The 23,747-nt window shown below is 42.1% G+C and overlaps 1 protein-coding gene across 16 annotated transcripts in view; it reads right to left on the bottom strand.

The window, feature by feature from the left end:
• The window catches only part of SASH1 (SAM and SH3 domain containing 1), a 293,144-nt gene that overhangs the window by 88,140 nt on the left and 181,257 nt on the right, over positions 1–23,747 (bottom strand). For 10 of the 16 annotated variants that reach the window (XM_036316354.1, XM_036316357.1, XM_036316362.1 and 7 more), the window contains 2 exons: positions 2,805–2,855; positions 2,641–2,690 (listed from right to left, as the gene is read on the bottom strand). In XM_036316354.1, the coding sequence (XP_036172247.1) occupies positions 2,641–2,690; positions 2,805–2,855 (101 nt within the window). Of the gene's footprint in view, positions 1–1,958; positions 2,131–2,224; positions 2,324–2,640; positions 2,691–2,804; positions 2,856–8,379; positions 10,991–20,090; positions 20,704–23,747 lie in introns of those variants that run through there. The other 6 variants (XM_036316364.1, XM_036316363.1, XM_036316371.1 and 3 more) reach the window with 5 other exon arrangements.

The raw sequence follows: 23,747 nt of genomic DNA, 5'->3' as shown, positions 1-23,747 counted from the left end.
TAAAAGGGAATTTAAAACTATTTTGGTAAAAGTTTGATGAGGAACAAGATACAGACAAAGTCTCAGGTGATCTCCCACAGAATAATTTTTAATGCAAAGGGAAAATTGTAACTTCTCAGAGGAAACCCGACAGACATCACCTCAATCAAATGATTGCAATCAGTAACACCAATAATGGGACAAACTGATATGAGGCACCGAGGAGAAAACATCAAAACTGCCATCAAAACTGCGTTCTCTGAATCTTAAAAAGAAACTCAGATTGAGGAATATTTCACAAAACAACCAGCCTACACTCCTTAAAAATATCAACGTCATAAAGGACCAGGAAAAGCCAAGAAGTCCTTTCAGATTAAATGTGACAAGAAACATGACATGTAAATGCAATGAATGATTTTTTTTAAGTGTTGTATTGAAAAAGAAGTGTTATAAGAAACACTGCTGGGACAATGAAAGAAACTTGAATATAAACTGTACTTTAGGAAAATCAGTCTTAAAATGCCTCTACTTGGTCATTATATTGTGGCTGTAAGAGATTGTCTATGTCCTTAGGAGATATAAGCTGGAGTATTTAGAGGAGTGTGCCATGATGTCTGCAATTTACTCCCAAATAGTGTGGCAGTAATCATGATTAGTGATACTATATAGGAAAAAGAGAGAGCAAGAGTGTGAAAATCAGTGAGTTTATGTAAAAGTTATATGGACATTCATTGCACAATTGTAAATTTTCTGTAAGTGTAACATTTTTTCAACAGTTCTTTAAAGTAAAAAAAAAAATCATGATTTTTAAAAACTATTAATAAGAAAGTGAAGAGCAAAATGTATTAAAACTGTCCATTTATTTAGGAACACCAAAGTTTAAGTAAACCATTTGAAAGAACACAAACAAAATGGCAGTACTGCAGATGAAGAGGTCGGTCTGTCAACAGCTTTCCTGTATGTATGCTTTCAATTTTTGTTGTTGTTGTTAACCTCAGAGGAGGCTGTCAGTCTCTCTGTCGGCCACAAGAGTCATGCCACATTTCACTAAGTGAAGGATACAAACACGGAAAGAATGACTCCCCACAATTGAGGGGAAGAAGAAACGCCAAGCCTAAGATTAGTACACATTTGGTGAGTCACGTCCTCTCGGGAGGAAAGGCAGACATTTCTTGTTTCCTGAAGGATTTGGAGATTCTGAGGGAACCACCTGAGTTCTCAGCCTGAATCACAAAGTAGGTCAGGTGACCCTACAGCCTACTCACTTAACACTTCTGCCCACGCTCAGCTCAACATCATAGTACCTCCAGTTCCAAGGTCATTGTCAAGTCACATCTTGTGGCTAGTTCAGCCTCCTCCACATTACTAAGTTGCTGGGAGAATATAGGCAACTAAAACAAAGAAAATTCATGATAACTGCACATCCATCCATCCTCTGACCTTGAGTGGGCAGTGCCTTGGTTTTCTTTTGCGCATCACCCCCCAGGGGCCTCGGTCCTGAACCGGATCTGCTGAGCCTCTTCAACTGAGAGTGAAGGCTTGGCAAAGCAGCCTTCCCCCCTAGAAGCGGCGCGGCCAGCAGCACACACACGTGGACGGATTAGGCAGGGCTGTGCTGTAAAGCGCACACACGCTCTCCCAACGTGTGCTTTTCATTCCAGAAATACTTTATTCCTAAACCACTTCTATGTCTCTCTTGGCATGAAACAGTATAGGTGGCCCTGTGCCAAAGGAAGTGTCTGTTTAAACAAGTGGACTTTCTCAAAATTTCTTAACCTCGGAAGGTCATAAATAGAACATTCTAGCATAATTATGATGGAAAAAAGTAGAAAAGGGAAAGGTCATAGAAAAAAAAAGACATGTGTGTTGTTTTATCTAGGTAAAAGAAATACTGAAAATGCGAGCTATAACATAGAATTATCTTCCAAGGGAGTGAAAATGACAGGGTCCAAGTTAGAATGAGGAAGCAAAAATATTACCTTGAAGGTCCGGGAGCATCTGCCACCTTCTGTCACAAGCATTTACTCCTGTTCTAAGGTCACCCACCAAATCGAATTGCAGAGAGGGTGTTTCAATCGTGGTTTGACCCTGGAATGTATTTTAATTTTGTACCTTGCTTCCTCATTTATGACTTTCATCGTAGACCCAAAACTAATGTAAAAGAAGAAAACGCATTTTGGTTGACTTAACTCTCCTTTCCCTTTCTCCACGCTCGCCTCCAGGTATTCATTTAAGGTTCACTCACAATAAGCAGTGTGAAATCAGTAACTCTTCGCAGAATCGTTAGGCGTCGCCAAATAAATTACAATTGAAAACACGCTCTTATTATCTACCTATAGACAGGCTTGGGCAAAAGTACGTTTACAGTCATTACTTATTATTGTAGCATTTACTTGCATTATTTGTCTTCTTATTGTTGTTGTTATTTCATATCCTTAGTTATGATTTATCTTCTAGGTAATGATGGCTGGTAATTTAACTACCGACCCACAAAAGTGGGTACTTATACAGAAACCTACTTTTGCCCACCCCTGTACATGTACTCATACACACAACATATAAGGAAACTGACAGCAAGCTCCATAGAACATACACAACACGATACCCCTCAGCAAGGATCTGAAAGACCCTTTTCCTAGAATTTCTGGTTCTGAAACTTACTTTCTTTCCACTTCTGGCGTTGACGCGGCGCTACAGAAACCAAGCGACTCCTAGGAGAGAGAATTCACAGCATCAGTACAGGCAGAGCGGCAGGCTTCATCAGAATATCACTTAAAAAATAAAAAGCAGAAGCAAAACGAGATGATTAAAGCCACTGTGCTTACTTCAATCTGGGACCGCAGCTGAAGTGACGTGGGGCTGGCATCGGCTTTCTCCTAAAACAGAACAGATGCTGGTTTAATGCGACTTCCAAACGTGGCACACACTGCAAGACAAATCGGTCTGTAACCAGAGACGGGGGGGATTTGGGAAACGCTTGGCTACAGTGGGAGGAGATGGGGGAGATAAACAGATTTTCTGGGAAAACTGAAGTGTTTTTGAAATGAGAGCTCTGGCCTCTTAAAATAGAACTGTTTTCTGAACTCCACAGCCTGACATATGGACAATGTTATATGCAGAAGCAAAAGGTACAATCTAACTGACGAATACTGATAGATAATGGTGACTACATTCTCTAGGTGTGATCAGCTGGTCACTGGGACACAGAATTTACAGCGACCTGTTTGTGTTCAGTTTCTTTTTCAATAGAGTTCCGATCGGATTTTAAAGGTCTGAATATATTCAGGGCATTCCATAATGTAGGGCTAATTGCAAGTGTCTTTAGGAAAGTGGAAAGTTAACTTGGTATTATCTCGTATTCCTAAAAATCACCAGGCTCCTAGAGTACAAATGAATTTTTCTAGATGAAAATTTAAAAAGAAAAAACTTCCAGCATCTAGTAAAAAGGTGAAGTAAATGCAAGATGTTGCAAGTGCACTGAGAAGTCATCTTATCTACTAAAAGAGAAACATGGTAATTAGCGTACGACCACTACCCTTCCCATTGGCTAATCAGGGCAATATGCAAATTAACTGCCAGCCAAGATGGCAGCCAGCAGCCAGGCAGTTTCAAGCTAACATGGGGCTTGCTTGCTTCAGTGATGGAGGACTCCAATGTTCCCCGCCTGCCTTGCCGGCCTCTGAGCTTGCAGTTTGAAACATTGTAACAAATATAGAAGCTAAACAAAACCCCAGAAACCTGCTTTCAGCGAGCCGGGATCTCAGAGCTGGAGTTATACATTGTTTCAATTATAGAACCCAAACAAACCAGATACCTGCTTTCAGCAGCAGAGGCCTCAGAGCTGGAGCCAGAGCTAAAGCTAGCCCAGAATAAAAAGAAAAAAGAAAAAAAGGAGCAGTTGGGAGCTTCAGTCACCCGCCAGCCTGAAAACAGCCCTCAGCCCCTCACCCAGGCTGGCCAGGCACCCCAGTGGGGACCCCCACCCTGAAGGGTGTGTGACCAGCTGCAAACAGCCATCATTCCCTCACCCAGGCTGGCCAGGCACCCCAGTGGGGACCCCCACCCTGAAGGGTGTGTGACCAGCTGCAAACAGCCATCATCCCCTCACCCAGGCTGGCCAGGCACCCAGTGGGGACCCCCACCCTGATCCAAGACACCCTTCAGGACAAACCAGCCAGCCCCACCCATGCACCAGGCCTCTATCCTATATAGTAAAAGGGTAATATGCTTCCCAGCACCAGGATCAGCGGAGCCGAGAGGCCTCCCGGAACTGGGATCACTGTGACAGGGGGCAGCGCCCAAACCCCCTGATCGCCCTGCGGCTCTGTGTATGACAGGGGGCGGGGCCACAACCTCCCTATCCGCCCTGCTCTGTTGGTGACAGGGTGTGGCGCCCCAACCCCCTGATCGGCACTGCTCTGTGTGTGCACGGGCCCTGCTCTGTGTGACAGGATAGAGCCATAACCTCCCCATCGGCCATGCCCTGAGTGTGAGAGTGGCGGTGCCCCAACCCCCTGATCGGCCCTGCTCTGTGGGTGATAGAGGGCGGCGCCCCAAATCCCTGATCTGCCCTGCTCTGTGTGTGACAGGGGGCGGTGCCCCAACTCCCCTATCGGCCCTACTCTGTGCATGACAGGGGGGAACTCCCCAACCCCCTGATCGACCCTGTTCTGTGCGTGACAGGGTACAGAGCCCCAACCCCCCTGATGGGCCCTGCTCTGTGCGTGACAGGGGGTGGCGCCGCAACTTCCCCATCGACCCAGCCTTGAGTGTGACGGGGGCAGTACCCCAACCCCCCAATCGGCCCTACCCTGAGCGTGACTGAGGGTGGCATCGCAACCTCCCAATCCGCCCTGCTCTGTGCATGACAGGGGGCGGTGCCCCAACTCCCCAATCAGCCCTGCTCTGAGCCTGACCAGAGGCTGCACCTAGGGATTGGGCCTGCCCTCTGCCACCCGGGAGCAGGCCTAAGCCAGCAGGTTGTTATCTCCTGAGGGGTCCCAGACTGCGAGAGGGCACAGGCCGGGCTGAGGGACCCCCTCTCCCCCTCCCCCCCCCCGAGTGCACAAATTTTGTGCACCAGGCCTCTAGTTAAGTCATAAAGACAAGCACAGGAAGCAAACACTTCCAGCGATAAAACCATGCAGGATAGCACTCTCACTTTACAGTTTAAAAAAAATGGTATCCCCTTTGAAAGAAAAAGAAAAGGAAAACTAAACCAGTTACCTGTGATGAAAATAATTAGTGAGATAAGCTTTGGCAGCAAAACAGGACAATTGCGCCATTACAAGCGTTAGAATGTGCCACAGGAAAATAAGAGTTACACTAGTAAACGGAGCACAGACCACCACACTGATATTTTTCCCAAATAGAGGAAAATTCTAACCTACTGGGGTGCTGACGGGGAGGCCCTCACCAGTGTGTGGTCCACTGTCCAGGGCCAGTCCCCGCACCCCCCGGGCGACATGTCATAAGCAGGATGATGGGCTGTTTCAGAGGAGTACTATCACTAACATTATACACGTTTGAAATAATATCAGATGGTATTTAGCTGTGTTAACAATTGCCACATTCTTTAGGATTGCACATGTACTCTGTGAAGACTGTTTTGTGAGTTTCAGCTAACCTTCTGGAAATAGGAGCAGGTCACTCAAGGCCTTGGAGGGGCAGGTGAGAGGTAGGTAGGAATCAATGGGAAAAGAAAAGGGAGGGGACATCTGTTATTCTCCAACAATAAAGATCTATTTTTTAAAAAAATTCTCACGTGCCATCTAATCGTTCAATTTACTCATGTAGCTGATTTCACGATTAGCATGATTACCAAACTAGATCGATATTGTTTTAAACTTAGCAATAAAATAATAAGTGTAACTCAGAGTAAATTCATAAATGTAAACAGGTAACTGGAATCCAGTGACAGACAAAGACTACAAAGTGAATGTACTGGGGTGCCTCGGTCTGAGAACGGTATGATTTGGGACAGAGATAAGTCTGTCCTGGACCCACTCACCCTAGTCCTGGGGCCTCACTTGTTATGAAAGCAGGGAGTAGCATGAAGCCCCACAGAACTTCTCTCTGGGTAAGGTCCTGCTTTTTATTGCCATCTTTGCTCATCACAGGCAAACTTGACACACTGTTCTTACAGGATAATGTATGGAAATGTTTGAGTTACATTCCAAGTCCAATTGGCATGACGTCAGACTCAGGTGTAATCAACAGAAGGGGTGCGTATTTCTGAGGTTCCTGGTGTGCAGTCCAATTCCAATGCCCTGATAGCTAACCTCTTAACGTCCTGTAGAGAAATTTACCAACTTAAATAGCAGAAGGTAAGCAAAGGTATATTTTGCCATTTTTTCATTCTAAGTCGCCCTCTTCAGCAGTCAGTATGGAAGACTCACAGTGATAACGAACCCTATCAGTTCCTCTGAAATTTTCTCTGAAATGCCCATTTAATTAATACCCAACTCTAGTAGACGTCCTCCCAAAACCATCAAAAAAATTTTTTTTAAATGCCTGATTCAACTCTCTCCCCTTCCTCAGTTCTTAACTTTTCTTCCCAAACTCTAAGTCTCTACCTCGTTAGGTAATAGTCCATGATAGGGCATTTTCTGCTAGCATTGTACATTTTTATCTGCGTTTTTATTTATTGAGTGCACTTTTGTCACTCAATATTGTAAACATAACATTTTTGGTATGTTGTGCAAAATGTACCTGTTCCTGCATCAGAAGCGGGTACTTAGTAACAACCATATTAAATGTTCCACAGTCAATTCATCTTCACATGTTATTTTGTTACTTATAATAAAACATTTGAGTGCGTTTTTACTACTTTTTAGGAAATTTGGGGGCAGGGGGGATGGTAGTTCGATATACAATGTGTTAAAACTCTTCCCCTTAAAATAATAGACCCAGTAAATGTTTCCATGCAGTACATCTGTTTTATCAGGAACAGGAGATGTTAAACAGAAGCTTTTGTACAATGATGTTTCCGGTCGTGTTTTTCTTTTTTTTCCCCCCAGAACATCCCACAAAATAATGTTTTTTTTAGAGCAAATATCAACTTCATCTCTTAAGGAAAGACTACCATCGTTATTAAGAAGTATTTCTTAGAGCAAACACATCCTCAAGTAAAAAATATTACACAAATAAGGAAAAGCTGTAAAACCGTCCACTAAGTAAGGACTTCTATGATGTTTGGAGAGAAAATAGAATGGACTACTGGAAAATTCTATTACTATGACACTGATGGATTCCACATTATATCAATGACAAATATGCAGAGTAATTAATAATTACTATCATGCATGTATGTGTGACTTGTATAAAATATTTAAGACATAAATATATATAATAAAAAATATAGCAAACCCTTGTGGGCCCACGGAGCCTGAGAAATGGAACATTACAGAGTGAAAGCTAGCAGGTGTTCTGATACACGCCAGGACAAAACACCTGTGTGCAGCGTATGAAATACGCCTTAATGGACTTGTCATATAGGTATGTAGTGGAAGAGCTGGATGACATTTTTTTCTGTTTAGCACAGAAAAAAAATATTTTTTTCTTCATGGCGCAATGTGGAGTGGAAAGCCCTGATGGAATCAGACAGAAAGAGCGCTAGCTATGTGTCAGCAATAAAGGGTGCTGCCCACATAATAAAGAAGCAAGAATTCAGGTCAGATGGACAGAGAAAGGCTCCAAGACATCCCCTTCCATGTCCAGTGTATAAATTAGACTTCCAATTCAATTGCTTCTGGTTTAGGGGGAGGGGGCAGGAAGCCATGGTTCCTGAGTTCCAGCAGAAGGAAGTCCTGAAGAAGGGGAAGGCAAAGTAATAAGAATTAAAGGGATCTACCTGAGGGCCTAGCCCAGGGGTGGGCAAACTTTTTGACTCGAGGGCCACAATGGGTTCTTAAACTGGACCGGAGGGCCGGAACAAAAGCATGGATGGAGTGTTTGTGTGAAAATTCAAACTGGACCGGAGGGCCGGAACAAAAGCATGGATGGAGTGTTTGTGTGAACTAATATAAATTCAAAGTAAACATCATTACATAAAAGGGTACGGTCTTTTTTTTTTTTAGTTTTATTCATTTCAAACGGGCCGGATCCGGCGCGGGCCGTAGTTTGCCCACGGCTGGCCTAGCCCCAAACTACTTCATTTGGGAAAACATTGATGGTTCATAGTACAGCTTCTGATTTGGAAGTCATCATGTTGATGGAAATAGTATCTATCTTTGGGGCATGTTGTAAAAAGAGAGGATCTCTGAGAAGCAAGATTCTGCTCTCCCTTCTCAACATACTGACTGTCCTCTCATTCAATAACCTATGCAGCAGTGACTACCACTGTGTAACAAATCACCCCAAACTTAGCTGCAAGAACAACAAACGTTTCATTATGCTCACCTACTCTGTGGTCAGAATTCAGAAAGGCGGCAACGGGAACGGTGTGTGTGTGCTCCATGGTGCCTGGGCCTCAGCTGGGTGATGACTGGGGTCATCATCCTGGGTGAGCACCTCGCTGGAGCACCTGGAGGCTGGTGCTGGCTATCTGCTGGAACTCCATACAGGGGCGCTCCAGGTAGCTGCTTGGACGTTCCTCACAGCAGGAGGTTGGGTTTCAAGAGCAAGCATACCCAGAGAGCCCAGCAGGAGCTGTATTACCCTTTCTCACACAGCCTCTGATGTGTCCCTGCTGCTGCAGTCGCAAACTCTCCTAGAGGCAAGAGGCCGCACAGCCCCCATCTCTCACTGGGAGGAGAGTCAAGGTCCCATAGGAAGAAGAGCACCGGGTGGGGCATATCATCATGGCCTGATTTAGAAATCAGCCTGCCATCCTGAGTGCCTAGGACAGGGGTCCTCAAACTACGGCCTGCGGGCCACATGCAAATACAAATATTGTATTTGTTCCCGTTTTGTTTTTTTACTTCAAAATAAGATATGTGCAGTATGCATAGGAATTTGTTCATAGTTTTTTTTTAAACTATAGTCGGGCCCTCCAACGGTCTGAGGGACAGTGAACTGGCCCCCTGTTTAAAAAGTTTGCGGACCCCTAGCCTAGCAGATGGGGCCTCAGTTCTTGAAATGAGGAATGAGGTGAGACAATTTACTCATGACAATGTCCATGTGGACTCTTTTGTGTACTTTATAGTTTACTCAAGTAGCACACTTGGCGATAGATTTCAACCTTAACCTGTCACTTAAAAGTAGGAGAATGTTTTTTTCTGCCAAGGGCCATTTGGATATTATAACATCATCCGAGGGACATACAAAATTATTGACTTAAAAGTTAGCCTGCTATATTTGGTTAAACATTTAATTAATTCACCCCTAATGCCTTGGCAGGGCCAGCCCAAATGATTTCATGGTTAGGCTCTCGGGGCAGCCATCCTCCACCCCTGACTTAAAGGTTAAAATATCACAATGTTTTAAACTAAAGTTATTATCTCTCTCATTTCAAACTTATTATAGAAAATCTCAAAAATATAAAAATAAAGAAAACCATATAATGAACTTCCAAACTCCCACTTCCCAGCATCAACATTTATTTACTCATGGTCAATTTTGTTTTACCTATACCTTCACCCATGCCTCAGCCCCACCCTATTTTACTTTTAAGAAAATCCTAGACACTATATCATGAGATATCACAATTTTTATATTAATAAGGTTTAGTGACCAGGTTTAAATCCTAACTGTGGTTCAACCTTGAGCAAATGCCTCAATCGTCAAGAATTTGACTCTTACCTAGCACTGGAGGACTTTTTTTGGCCATTGCAAAAAAAAAAAAAAATTATATTCAATAAATTTAGATGTTGCAAAAGACCAAGAAATCTAAATGTTGCAAAAGACCAAGAAATGCAAACAAATTGAACACAACCAAAGAGTCCTTTAGAAAAGTACTTGCTATGTCCCAAAGTACAAATATATCCTAATACTTGTTTGAGTATGATATGCTCTTTGACTTTGCACTTTGCAGAGTATGCTAAGAAGCATTTAGTGAGAAGTAACTCTAAAATTTGATCCCTGTTCAATATCCAGAGAGCCACATAACACTAGCGACTGAAACCGAACCTGTAATTGTAAATTAGGGTATTATGACTTAGTTTAAATTTTTTAAGTAAATTTAAAATGAAAGTGGATGCATAAAAGTTGATATGTGGATTAAACTATTCATCATTAAGCCACATCTGGACACCTTCGTTATGAATGACAAATATCGCCCTGGCTAGTGTGGCTCAGTTGGTTAAGCGACCTCCCATGCACCAAAAGGTCGCTGGTCAGGCCCTACATGCCTAGATGCGGGCTTGATCCACAGTAGGAAGTATGCAGGAAGCAGCAGATCAATGTTTCTCTCTCCCTCTCCTTCTTCTTCTCCCTTCCTCTCTCTCTCTAAAATCCATAAAAACATATTTTTTAAAAAAGAAAAAAGAATGACAAATATCATTGACATTTAAAACTCTTAGTGAGTTTGTAAATTATAAATGCTAAAGGAACATCCCTAGCTTAGTGAAGTATAACAGTGAAACTCAAACCAAACATAAAGGTAGGCCAACATGTGTAAGTGTATGTGTGTGCGCACGCCCAGGAAAAGGTCTGAGGACATGCACCAAATGTGAACAGTTACTTACACTATTGTTCTCTCTGAAGTACTAACATTTGTAGTAACTAATGTCATAAAAAACTATGCATGAATTTTAGGATGCATAGTGAAGGTCCCTGATGACTTTAGAAATCATCTCACAATTCCTATTTTGACTGAAGGAGACTAAACCATAGTATTGTATGGGGTTTTGGTTTGGTTTGTTTTTTTAAGGAATCAGATGACAAAAAAATTACTGGGTGATGGGGACCTCAAATCCATTTCTTGTCAACTTGGACAACCTCTGGAAATAATAACTCCCTAAATGTTTATTACATCTAACATAGCAGCAAAAAAAGAACAAATGTTTCTATCAGCGGTTCTCAACCTGTGGGTCGCAACCCCTTTGGGGGTCAAATGACCCTTTCACAGGGGTCGCCTAAGGCCATCGGGAAACACATACATAATTACATATTGCTTTTGTGATTAATCACTATGCTTTAATTATGTTCAATTTGTAACAATGAAATTGGGGGTCACCACAACATGAGGAACTGTATTAAAGGGTCGCGGCATTAGGAAGGTTGAGAACCACTGTTAGATGAAATCAGTGGCTTGCCAAAACCCACACCAAAGTCTATGAGTGCATATATGCGCCCACCTGCTTGAACAGGTGCACATCCACCTAGTCACACCCACAGCATGCAACTGAGGCTCTGACCCTAAAGGACCACATTTTCACTCTGAAGTGATGAAACCCTTGCGAAATACACCAGAGTAAAAACCCACTGGGCAGAATAAGGTCCTGGAAAACATGCCATGCCCTCTTCCCCACTCCAGCGTTGTTCTCCCCTTGTTGTGGAAATCCACACCTCTCCGCCCTTTAATGCTGCCAGTGCTCGAAGCCAAATGAACTTCACAGCTGGAAAAGCAGGAGGGAGAAGACCCTCTCCCACTCCCAAGGCAGAGAGGAAGGTCAGGCGCCCACCAGCGCAGCTCCAAGCCAAGCTCAGCTCCAAGGGGAGCCCAGGAAGGAGGAGGTGGAAAAGCGAGAGGACTGCATGCTGAGCACGGAAAACACCACGGTGACTGCTGACCCTTGGATCCCAGGAGGGAGCCAAGCTCTAAACGGCTGGGGAAATGGCTGCCGTGGGCGATTCACACACGCCTGTGGCATCTACCACTTTATAAGAAGACTGGAAGTTAAGTTGCATCTTGCTAGAAGAGCACACCTTTTACTAGGATCAAAACTGACCTAAGAGTGCTATGACATGAATTTAAATCTTAAAAGGCCCAGTGAAGACATTTTAATTATCCGCAAGAACAAGTCTACCAAGTTGAATCATTCAATTTTACTAGCAGGACCTGGCTTATCAACAGGACAGTACAAATGGCCTCGGCACTTCCCAGTGGTGGACATGACATCCAGCCAGGCTAGATGGTGTCACCGCCCACTGAGTGCACACAACCGCTGCTGTAGTTGATTGGGATCGTTAACATGAGACAAAAGCGACAGGAAACAACTAAATGACCCCACTTAACTTCGCTTTCCTTCGGTTCCTCCCCAGTTCCTCTTTCATCTAATCACCCCTTAATTTTAAAAAGATCGCACACTCCGGGTGCTAAGCACCGTTCTAGTCCGCAAGGATGAAAGAGTGAGAACACCACCGGCGCCTTCAGGGGGCTTGCACTCCAGTGACTTCTCAGGTCACGCAGGGGAATCATCCACTCGAGGGCTACATCACAGGCCCCGCTGCTCTGGCGCGAGGCACAGCCATCTGGGCAGCTGTGCTCGGCTCTGGATGCCGCGTTTTCCGGAGGATAATGAAAACCGGGAGAACCTCCGCTAGCATGGTGTCTGGAAATGGGATCATATAAACAGGATCAATGGGAGGAACTGGACTGTTTACTCAGAGAAGGAAAGGAAAATACAAACATGCAAAAGGCTTCTAGGGAGCGGAGGCCAGGCAGCTGCCTGGAGCAGGTTCCCATGGCCCACAGCACCCTGAACACGGACATGGAGGAGGATGCGAGGGCCAAAAGCACTTAGTACATTTTTAAGTAACACATGATTATAAAGAAAATAAAATCCAAGTATTAGTGAAGACACTGCATATTGAATTGGTCTAAAAGTTCCAAAGAAAACATTGTAATTTTTTAAAAGCCATCTTGAGCTCACTTATTTGGAAATAACCTTTAAAAATATTAGGTTATAGCCCTGGCCGGTGTCACTCAGTTGGTTGGGCCTTGTTCCACGCACAGAAAGGTTGCAAGTTCGATTCCTAGTGAGGGCACATGCAGGGATTGCAGGCTCGATCCCTGGTAGGGGGCATGCAGGAGGCACCCGATCCGTGTTTTGCTCTCACATTGATGTTTCTCTCTTGCACTCCCTCTTCCTTCCTCTTTCTCTAACCACACCAGCCAAGGTTCAATAGTATTTATTTTTTAAAGAAAGGGAGGAAGAAAAGCAAGTAAATCCGGTGTCCAAAATAGAATAAATGACTTACATTATGTGAAATCCTTGTCATTGGAGGATTTGAGCATGACCACAGGGACATCTCTACCTGGGATGGAGGTTCTTTCAGAAAATGGGTCAAACCTCTGTCTGACTATTGTGATTCTATTACTGGAAATCAAGTAAGATTTTGTGGAGTAATTTACCTTTTACATTATATTTTAATGGCAAAATGAACGACAAGTTCTAACCAATGACTCAAACATTTTAGGATGGATAACCTTTACAAGTTGGTGACAGACAGCCCATAACTGACCCATTATCCATGCATTCATTTGTTCAACCTCTATTTCTTAAGTGTGAACTCTATACTTAATTGACACGCTGGGTTACTGGGGCTATAAAATAGTCAGTGACCTTCAGGAGCTCATGGTCAAAATAACAAAAGCCTCCATATTATCATATAAATAACATCTGAACTGATTAGTTAGCAGATTTGGTACTGGAATATGGGCTATATAAAATTATGTAGCCTGGCCAAACTGGGGATGCTAAATTTTAATGAACCCTCTAATAAACTGGCTCACATTTTGTCACAATTTAGTACAATATTACTGTCTTTGTAGCTGTGAAATCAAATGGTGCTATCATGACATTGAACCCTCTTCTATCTCACTCTTTGAATCATATTTTCAAATAATTGTTAAAACCTTGGTAACCAGCTTAAGAAGCTTCAGCATCAACGATGGTCACAAACCTACTTCTAAAATAAATCAACTTTTGAATTAATAGTGTTACTTAGTGATGTATAACATTTTTAAATACATGTAAGATGCCATAGTATGTAAGAAAAAAAAAAGTAAGAATAAAATAAAAATTAGAATCTCAGAATGTTGAGACAAATGCCAAATTTTAGCCTAAAGCACACGTTTTATTGTTGTATTAGAAATGCCGGAAAACTCGGGTTTATAATGGAAACTACAGGCAGATTAAACCCCAATGTATTATACATACATAAATAATATGTTTCTGTTCTTGTGTAGTGATTTTCCTCCCTTCTGAGCATTAATCTTTAAATGACTACTCTATAAATTATTGCACTTAGTTCAAAAAGCAAATGAAATTTAAAATACCCATTTATTGAATGGCTAAAGTGCCATGTTGAAATTACTGTGATTTATCTGTTTCTTTAACGGTTACTGTAGCAAAAGTATTTATTGCTCAAAATTATTACCTGGTTGCAAAGTTTACTCTGGTTTAAACATAAATCTACTCCCTCCCACACCCCCTTGTTCAGAACAGCAGCTGTTTGTCACAACCACAAGGCCCAACTTTTTCTTGCTACAACCTGAAGGTGTGATCTGTAACACTGAGGTTCATAAGAGATAGCACTCAATCAAATTCACATGCGCTGGGATTACTCTGAGGCGGGGGCAAGATGGAGTACCATTTAATCAGTACTGAGTTCACTCTGTGCTCATATGCCCCCTTGTCAAAGCACTAAAGGCAGCCCTGTCTGTAGAACTGATGTGTTTCTTGGGCATTACCGCCACAGGTACTGCAATCACAGCAACTGAGCGGTTGCTGCTGTGATGACAGAGAGCGATTCTGGTTGAAAATCCAACTTTTCATCCCCAGCAAAAAGGCAGCCTCTTCATTTCCCTTCTTATGATTTGGTTGGTGGAGAAGTTAGAAAAAAATACATATTCTCCACCTAGGTCAGCAGTTCTCAACCTGTGGGTCGCAACCCCTTTGGGGGTTGAACGACCCTTTCACAGGGGTCGCCTAAGACCATCGGAAAACACATATATAATTACATATTGTTTTTGTGATTAATCACTATGTTTTCATTATGTTCAATTTGTAACAATGAAATTGGGGGTCATCACGACATGAGGAACTGTATTAAAGGGTCGCGGGATTAGGAAGGTTGGGAACCACTGACCTAGGGAAAAACTTGCCACATACATGATAATGGCCTAAATGGCTCAATACATAACGAGTGCTGACAAATAAATAAGAAAAACACTACTCTAGATAGAAAAATGGGCAACTGACACAGAAATGAAGACATAAAAATATGTGTGCTCTTAGAAATAATCAAAGAAGTATAATTTGAAACACTATGAGACTACCTTTTGTCAAACTGGTAAGGTTTTCTTTTTCCAAATAATATTAAACACTAGGAAGTGTGGAATTTTAAAAGGAGTGCAGCTATGTTGCTGGTGGGAGTGCAATCTGTACAATATTACAATATTTCCAGGTGGTAATTTAACAGTGCTTCTGGAGTCTTTACAATGTTCCTGCCCTGGCTGGTGTGGCTCAGTTGGTTGGGCATCCTCCAATGCACCCAAAGGTTGCCGGCTCAATCCCCATTTGGGAGCGTTCAAGAGACAGCCAATGTTTCACTCTCACATCGATGTCTCTCTTCTCTCTCTCTCTTCCTCTCTCTATTAAAAAATCAATAAAAGTAGCCCGGCTGCTGCAGCTCAGTGACTGAGCATTGACCTATGAACCAGGAGATCACGGTTCGATTCCCAGTCAGGGCACATGCCTGGGTTGTGGGTTTGATCAGTGTGGGGTATGCAGGAGGCAGCCAACCAATGATTCTCTCTCATCATTGATGTTTCCATCTCCCTCTCTCTCCATCTCCCTTCCTCTCTGAAATAAATAAAAATACATTTTCTTAAATCAATAAAAGTATTTGGAAAAAAAAAATGTTCCCACTCTTTAACCTGCTAAACTCACATTCAATCAACTACCCTGAGAAGGTAAGTAAGGAAGGTGAAGAAGTACATTTAAAGATGTTCAAGATTACTTATTTTTATAACAACAAAAAATTGGAAAAATACCTAAATAGTTTAAATTGGGGGATTCATAAATAAATTATAGCATACTCACAAGGTAAAAGAGTATGTAATCATTAAAAATTATAGTACTGCCGAAACCGGTTTGGCTCAGTGGATAGAGCGTCGGCCTGCGGACTGAAAGGTCCCAGGTTCGATTCCGGTCAAGGGCATGTACCTTGGTTGCGGGCACATCCCCAGTAGGAGATGTGCAGGAGGCGGCTGATCGATGTTTCTCTCCCATCGATGTTTCTAACTCTCTATCTCTCTCTTCCTTCCTCTCTGTAAAAAATCAATAAAATATATTTAAAAAAAAATTATAGTACTGAAGAATATTCAATAAGGGAAAAGTATTCCTTATAGGCGGTTAAGGAATATAAGCAAACACGCCACCTTGCTCCCAGTGTGGATTTGGGTGCATGGGTGTACATATATAGAATGTAAACTCTACTGGGTCAGGGAACTTTGGTACCTTTTGTTCACTAGTATATCCCCAGAACCCAGCAGAGTGGCACTTAGTAGGTCCTCAATATTTGATGAACAAATATATGTACAGACAAAAACCTGGTAGGAAATAAGAGTTTATATGTAGTTATATCTGAGATGGGAGTGGGGGCGGGGCTTAAGCATAATTATTTTCCATTTGAGGTTTTTCTATATCTTCTTACTTTTCTACAATATATATGTACTACTATTACAATCAGAAAGCAAAACAAAATTGATTCCATTTAAAGTGTATTTTTCCTAATGTTATTCATTCTATAGACCTAGAGTCAGGTTTAGTTCAAAATTTACACATATACACAGCATATTAACAAGATCCCATACCATAGCAGGGACAGACAATATCCACAGCATAGAAGATCTATGTTATTTTTTGAATCTCCTATAATGACCAACTTCTTCTCTACAAATAGATCTTTGTGGAACATTTGTTACTTAAAGATACATTATTCAGCGCATACACACATCCTAGTGCCTTATTTTTTAATTGCATCATATTATTAAATTCTGAAAATTAAGCATTCAGAATGTTCCTCACAGAAATTTTGCTTTACTCTCCCTTTTTCTTTCTTAAATCTTCATTGTTGAAAGTATTACATATGTCCCCCCTTTTCCCCAACAACCCCTTCCAGCCCACTCCCACCCCCCACCCCAAGGCCTCACCACCCCACTGTCTGTGTCCATAGGGTATGCATATATGCATACAAGGTCTTTGGCTGATTACCTCCCACCCACCCACCCTCTGCTGTACTCTCCCTTTTTCTTAAACTGCCCGGTCTAACCTTCCTTTCCTATAGCACTGAAGGAAGGAATTGGAAGTATTTTCTTATCATCTCTTATCTAGCCTCCATTACCTAAATATCTCCAGGTGTCAATTAAAAATGGTTATTTCATATCATGTTATGCACATTCTATGTAAAAAAAATGTACGTGTACACAAACAGTATGCCAATTTCCCCCTAGCAGATAGCATTTACCCCTTCCCCGCTCAGGAAAAGCCAACAAACAAAAACCTCAGACAAGTACAGGCAGGAAACACATTGGACCTGATCTCCAGGGGCAGAAAACGGCCGCCTGGCCCTTTCCTAGCGTCTGCAGTGTCTGCAGCAGTGACTTCAAAGAGGATGGCCAATGCGCCTGGGAAGCTGGGTGGGAGCTGGCTGCGTCCTGGATATTAGATGTCCCTCCAAAAGGCTGACATGAACCTGGAGATCTCACTGTGACTTAGAGAATCATAGAATAAAGAGTCTTGCCTGGTACATTCAGATCCATTACAAAATCAAAATCAAAATAAAAAAAGATGAAATCTCTGTAGTGAGAGGGTCTCACTGCTAGTCACCCACCTTTCCCCTAAACTAATGTATGCAAATTCAAAGCACTAGCACTTGATCATTTTTCATTCATTGTATAACATTCAACATAAAGAGAACCCCAGGATCAGAGCTCACCTTTGACACACAAAAATGTTATACATTTTGAAAGTTGCTATAGTCCTTAAATATTTCAAATTTTAATCACCAGACACGTGACCTTAACAACTCATGAAAACACTAATTATACTAAAGAGAAAATGACCTTTAGATATGGGAAGATTCTTCAGTTCTTAGCCATAACATAGTCACAGAGCAATGTGTAAATCCCCCACATTTCACCAAAAATGTGTTAATGCTGCGATGAGCAGTGAGAATGACTGAACAGATAAGAGACGGGAAGAGAGTAATTGCCAGGCAAGGTTGGATGTTGCTCCAAAACAATAGAGGGCTCCAAAAGCCAAGATTTCGAAGTTTTCATGAATATTTTTGACAAAACTTTAGGAAAATTAAAAATGTCACCTTTTCCATGGGCCTTCCCTGATCCCCTAAGACTATCAGGTGTTCCCATCGTAGCAGGTAACCACAGGGCACTGTAAGGATCTGTATTTGTCTATGAAGACTTCACTGTAGGTTTCTGGGCATCCTAAGCCCTAGTAAAGTGCCTGGTGGAGATTAAGTACTTATATATACAATAAACATTTGAATAAATGAATAAGTGAATGAATGTAGTAGAGGAGACTGGTAGAGCACAGGAAACCTAGTGCCTTACACATAGTAGAAAATCAATAAACGTTTAGCAATTAAATTAAAATTTCTGTTATATATGTATTATTAAAGGCTTTTACATTTCATTTCATTTCATTTCATTTATTTTAATCCTCACCTGAGGACATGCTTAGAAAGAGGAAGGAAGGAGGCAAGGAGAGAGATATCCAAGAGAGAGAGAAACATACGTGCCCTGACCAGGATCAAACCTGCAACCCAGGTATGTGCCCTCACCTGGAATCCAACTGGCAACCTTTTGGGGCACAGGACAATACCCAACTGAGCCTCTCCGGCCGGACAACATTTCTATTGTATTTTTAATCCCAAGGTATTGACATTGTATCATTTAATCCATAAAGCATTAGACAGTGTGTTGAGCAGCAAAGCAAAACAATGACAGAAACAAGTTCAAGGAAGGACAGCAGCTGGATTAAACTCTCTAAAAATATCTTCCGCCACATGTATTAAGGGTTTTGTTAAGGATCACGCAGACTGCCATCTGTCCTTATAGGCAACCAAGGGGAAAACTGAACAGAGGGGTTTAGGAATACATAAAAGCAAATCATTATTTTCTTAAAAATCCTCTCTTAAATAATTACATTCAAATGGTACACATTTTAAAAATGGACTTGATGAACTGATTCAGCTACCCACACCAAGGTGTTATCAAATAACGACAGAAAGAGCAGCAACAAACTGGTCAGTATACCCCATAAACACACCAAGGCTAGTTTGCACCCTGAATCCCACTTCTCTACCTGCTGGCAGTCATTGGACTCCACCTATAAATTGAGTACATGACCCAGGGCCAATTCTGTCTTGAGGGGCAAGCACTTCTGCAGTACTCTAATTATCTTCATCAATATAATCATCACCAACATGATTATAACCATCATCATCATCATCATCTTCTTCACTTCCCTAGCTGCCATCATTGCCAACATTTATCAAGCGCCACTTAGTGCCACATACCATGCCGGGCACTTGACATTTAATCTCCTCAAAAACCTTATGAGGTAGGGAATTTTACTATTTCCACTTTACCAATGAGAAGACTGAGGCACAAAGAGATTATGTATCTTGCCAAGACTGCATGCTAGAAGGTGCAGAGTCTATTTCATGCAGGTGTACATGCTCTTAATTGTCACGCTAACATCTTCTGGCCGTCTGGTCAGTGCCCATATGCTGACGATAGAGCCACCTTTAGCTTCTAAGTCCCTGTCCTCCTTCCCTACTCCTTAGCCTGTACCCAAGTGTTTTGCTTTGCCATTTTCTTCCTTCTAAGGCTTTGTTCTGATAACTGGTCTTCTTCCAGGACAGGTCAGCCAAGTGACTGAGTCCCTTCCACCTGCTCACAGACCTAACAATGGAAACATGCCAATACCGGCTGCTCTCATGTTCCACGTGCTGTCCTTACCCCACTACTCTGCTTGAGCACTCCCATCACCTATTGCTTGCCGAAATGAACTTCCTAACTGAAGACCTGAAACCTCTCCAATCAATCCCTGCCATGAGGCCACCCCAGTGGGGAGGGGCATATATCCAAGTACTGGTCTCCCAGGCATATTTCTGATCCTACTAGCAATCACGGGTCTTGCCTGGCAAAAATCTGAAGTTGCTAAGGGTGGTAATGAATCTCGCTTAATACTTACCAATGTCTCAAGGAAGGTCTTGGGTTCTCTTAACTACTTCAACTGCAAACCAATGAAGACTCATTCCCTCTTGAGGCATCACAACCCCAAAACACAAAGACGCTGTTCTGAGCTGGTGGTAAACACACAGTAGCTCCCTCTTCCTACAAGCCACTGAGGAGCCTGCCACCTGTCAGCGACTGGGCAGTGTAATTAGGTAACACTTGTGATGGGCTTTGTGACATATAGCACACATGTTGTCCCGGGAGCTCACACATGGCATTCCACTTGCAAAATTCAAGAGCTATTTTTAAAATCTATCTACCAGTTGAGCAAAACCTAGAGTGTTTCCTTTATTTTTTTTCATTGAGCTACCTCCAAAAGAGCATACGACTGGTGGGAGTTAGTGAATAGGATACAAAGGACATTTAAAACAAAACTAGTTGTGCTCAATGCCAAGTTTTCAGGGAAACTCAAAGAGCTTGCTTTGTTTGGATTCTTTTGAAAATAAGCAATTCAAGGGGGAGAAGAGGGAACGGATGGCATCTTGTCTGACCCGATGTCATTTCCAGGTAGGAGAGTGAGTCACAGTGCTGGTGGCACAGCCGTGGGCACACTGAAGAGACATGGGGGATGTCCTGGAACCTGCAAATACCAACACCAGTGTCCCTGAGGCCCTGGCTAGACTTGCTCGGTCAGTTAAGCCAAGTGCGTTGACTGGTGTAGGTTTAAGTGTGGGATCACCTTTATCTCCCTGGACTATAAAAGACACAAAGCTTTTCTGGCAGCAGGAAAAACAAGAGGTTTATTTTTAATAAGTGAGAGTAGGTCCCTCACTCCCTCTTCTACGAATGCCTCCTTTTGCCAAAGGGAACCCTCTAACGGAGTAGGTAGGTTTATTGGATTTCCTATGGCTAAGAGGTTTGCGGGTAGTTCCCCAAATTGCATTCCTCCAAGGGCAGAGACGCTGGAGTTCACCTCCTTTCCGCCTGGTCTTTCCCTTCCATAATGAATACACCATCAAGATGGCTCTGCGGTGACGTGTGTCCTGCTGACTCTCAGGAGATTGCGATCAACTTTTAAGTTCTTGGAGTTTGCAGGGCCAAATGCTGGCATGTTCTCAAACCCACTTGCCTTATCATCTAGTGTCTAACCTTGTGGAGATAACAATGCTGATCATACCAGATGACTTAGTCAACCCTGAACAGTGATCCTCCTTTGATTTAAACCATTCTCTCTCTCTCTTTCTCTCTATCTCTCTCTCTCTCAACTGCCCAGTACTATATTCCCTACAAAATTAATACTTTTCTTCAAGTATTGCTTTTTCAATCTTGTATTCTCCTCCAGGAGCATGACATAACAAGGGGGCCCTTAGAGAAAAGCCTTGGTCAAAACTAACCAATGTCCGAACAGTAATATTCTTCCCCGTGCTGACAATTGACTAGGCATGTCGGGATGAGGCTCCAACCAACTGAGCTACCCGGACAGAACCTCCAGGTGCTTCTCTAAATCAGAGGCCACCATTCTGGAGCCCCTGGCTGTGCAGTCTGACAAGAAGGTCGGGACAGAAGCTCAATCTCTACACCTTATAAAGTGAGCTCCTGACCGTCCCCCTACCCAGCCTCCCCTCTCTCTTCTGTTAACAGCCACACCAACTTCCAGCATCTTCCCTTATCCCTGTCCCTTCCCAGATTCGATCAAGTTCTAAACTCCTCCAATGGCATGTTTCTTGCATCTGTTTCCTCATTCCCATTTCTACACCTCAATCTTTGCTCAGGCTTTTGTTACCTTTCATCTTGCTGGACTGCAGCAACAGCTTTCTAACTGCTCCTTCTCCTCCCAAATAATCAATCGCGCTTTTAATAAATCAGACTTCCCAAGCAAATCATTCTTGTGTCATTCTCCTAATCAGAAACTTCCATATATTTCCTTTTAACCACAAAACAATGGCAAACTATGAAACTGGCATTCAGAAGTTACGACAACACCGGTACAACCTACTCTGCAAGTTACTTAATCTAATTCAATTGAAACTGAACTGTACCAAGCTCCCTTGAACCCCCAAACATGATCAAACTAATACTCAAATAGCTCAACTTACTAAAATTACAGTAACATTTTGTGGATTTGATAAGGAGTCCATATACATGCCAGGTTCACAGTTTCCAAAATGATAAATATGTCCCATTAGAGTCTCATTATTAAAACCTGAGTATTATTCAGAATCATTGAGTTGCTTTAAGAAATGTCTCCTCTCCCCCCCCCCCCCCCAATAACAACAATAATTTTCCTGTGATTGTTTCCCTCTATCTAGGCTTTGGGCTAGTAACTCTGGCACAAATTATAAGTTTAAAAAACAAACAATAAATACTTCATTGTATCATTTTACATCATTTTTAAGCAACACTTTTCCTTTCATTCATGAATGCTTTCGGTATAACTAATGCATTAAAGAATCCCCATCTGAAAGTGCCAGCACCTAAATGGATACCTGCTACTATTGCCAGGAGAGTGTGAGATACAGATTGAAATGTATGTGAAAAACAAACACTGGGTGCTTGTTCAGCATTTCTTAAGTGAACTCTGATTTTTCTCAATCCCTAAGGCACAATCTAGCCAAAATGATCCCCTTACTTGCAAAAACGCAACCCTCTTAAACATCTTGAAATATGGTGAGTCAGGCACATATATGCTTCTTTAACACCTGAACAAGTCATAACGAGTCATGGTATCAACGTATATGTAGTCTAGCTGCAGGCCATGAAGGAATTATGCAACATGAATTATATCAAAATGAAGATTAAGAATTGAAAAATCCACCAAGAACTTAGCTTGGGTAGAAGCTTCAACAAATATCCCCATTATGGTGGATAAGTTGCAAACAACAGGAAATTTTAAGGAGTTTTCAAGCCCCATATTAACCTCAACATTTTTACATAGAAAATCACTAAAAACCCAGGTGACATTTTTTATTCCATAGTTTGTATTCCATACAGTTTTAGATACAGCCTTGCATGTGGTCAGGCTGTATAAATGTTGACTGACTGTAACTGCATAATGCTGAATTACAGAAAATCGTGTCTTCCAATAACTAGGTATGGTATCAGATGGGTATGAGATTTTTCAGGATGATCACTTAATAAGTTTTATAATGTCTAACAGGTGGACACCTGAAACTAATATACTATTGTATGTCAACTGTAATAGAAAAATAAGAAAAAAAGATTGTTAAAAATGATGTCCTCTAATAATTTCTTGAGTTTAATTTTGTGGAAAGAAATTTTGTCTGTTGAACCCCAGCACACTTACTAAAGTACTCAATCAAACCTTAGGGATTGCCTAAATCAGTTTTAAATTTAGCTAAAATTCATGAAATTGCTTAAGTAAAAATACAGGCCTGGGAGGCAATGTCTATGCCTGTGTCATGGATGTGTGATGGGCAAAGCTTGTGCCACCACAGTGTGTTACATTAGTTTGTGAGGTCCTCCTCATAGCCGTCCATTGTAGACGGAACACTTAATTACCTCCAATGCAACCTGGCTGTTTATTACCTCATGAGGTTTCTGTTCACTATGCAACGTGACTTTATGTGCAACTCATAGTTAACATTGCCCCAGAGAGAAAATGTCATACTGGTAACATGGTTGGTAGGTCTATGGAAAGGTATGGCTCCTGTTT

Source organism: Myotis myotis, unplaced genomic scaffold (genome assembly GCF_014108235.1).
Source record: "Myotis myotis isolate mMyoMyo1 unplaced genomic scaffold, mMyoMyo1.p scaffold_m19_p_7, whole genome shotgun sequence".
NCBI lineage: Eukaryota > Metazoa > Chordata > Mammalia > Chiroptera > Vespertilionidae > Myotis > Myotis myotis.
The sequence above is the reverse complement of the archived record's forward strand: the minus strand, read 5'-3'. Positions and strand labels throughout refer to the sequence as shown.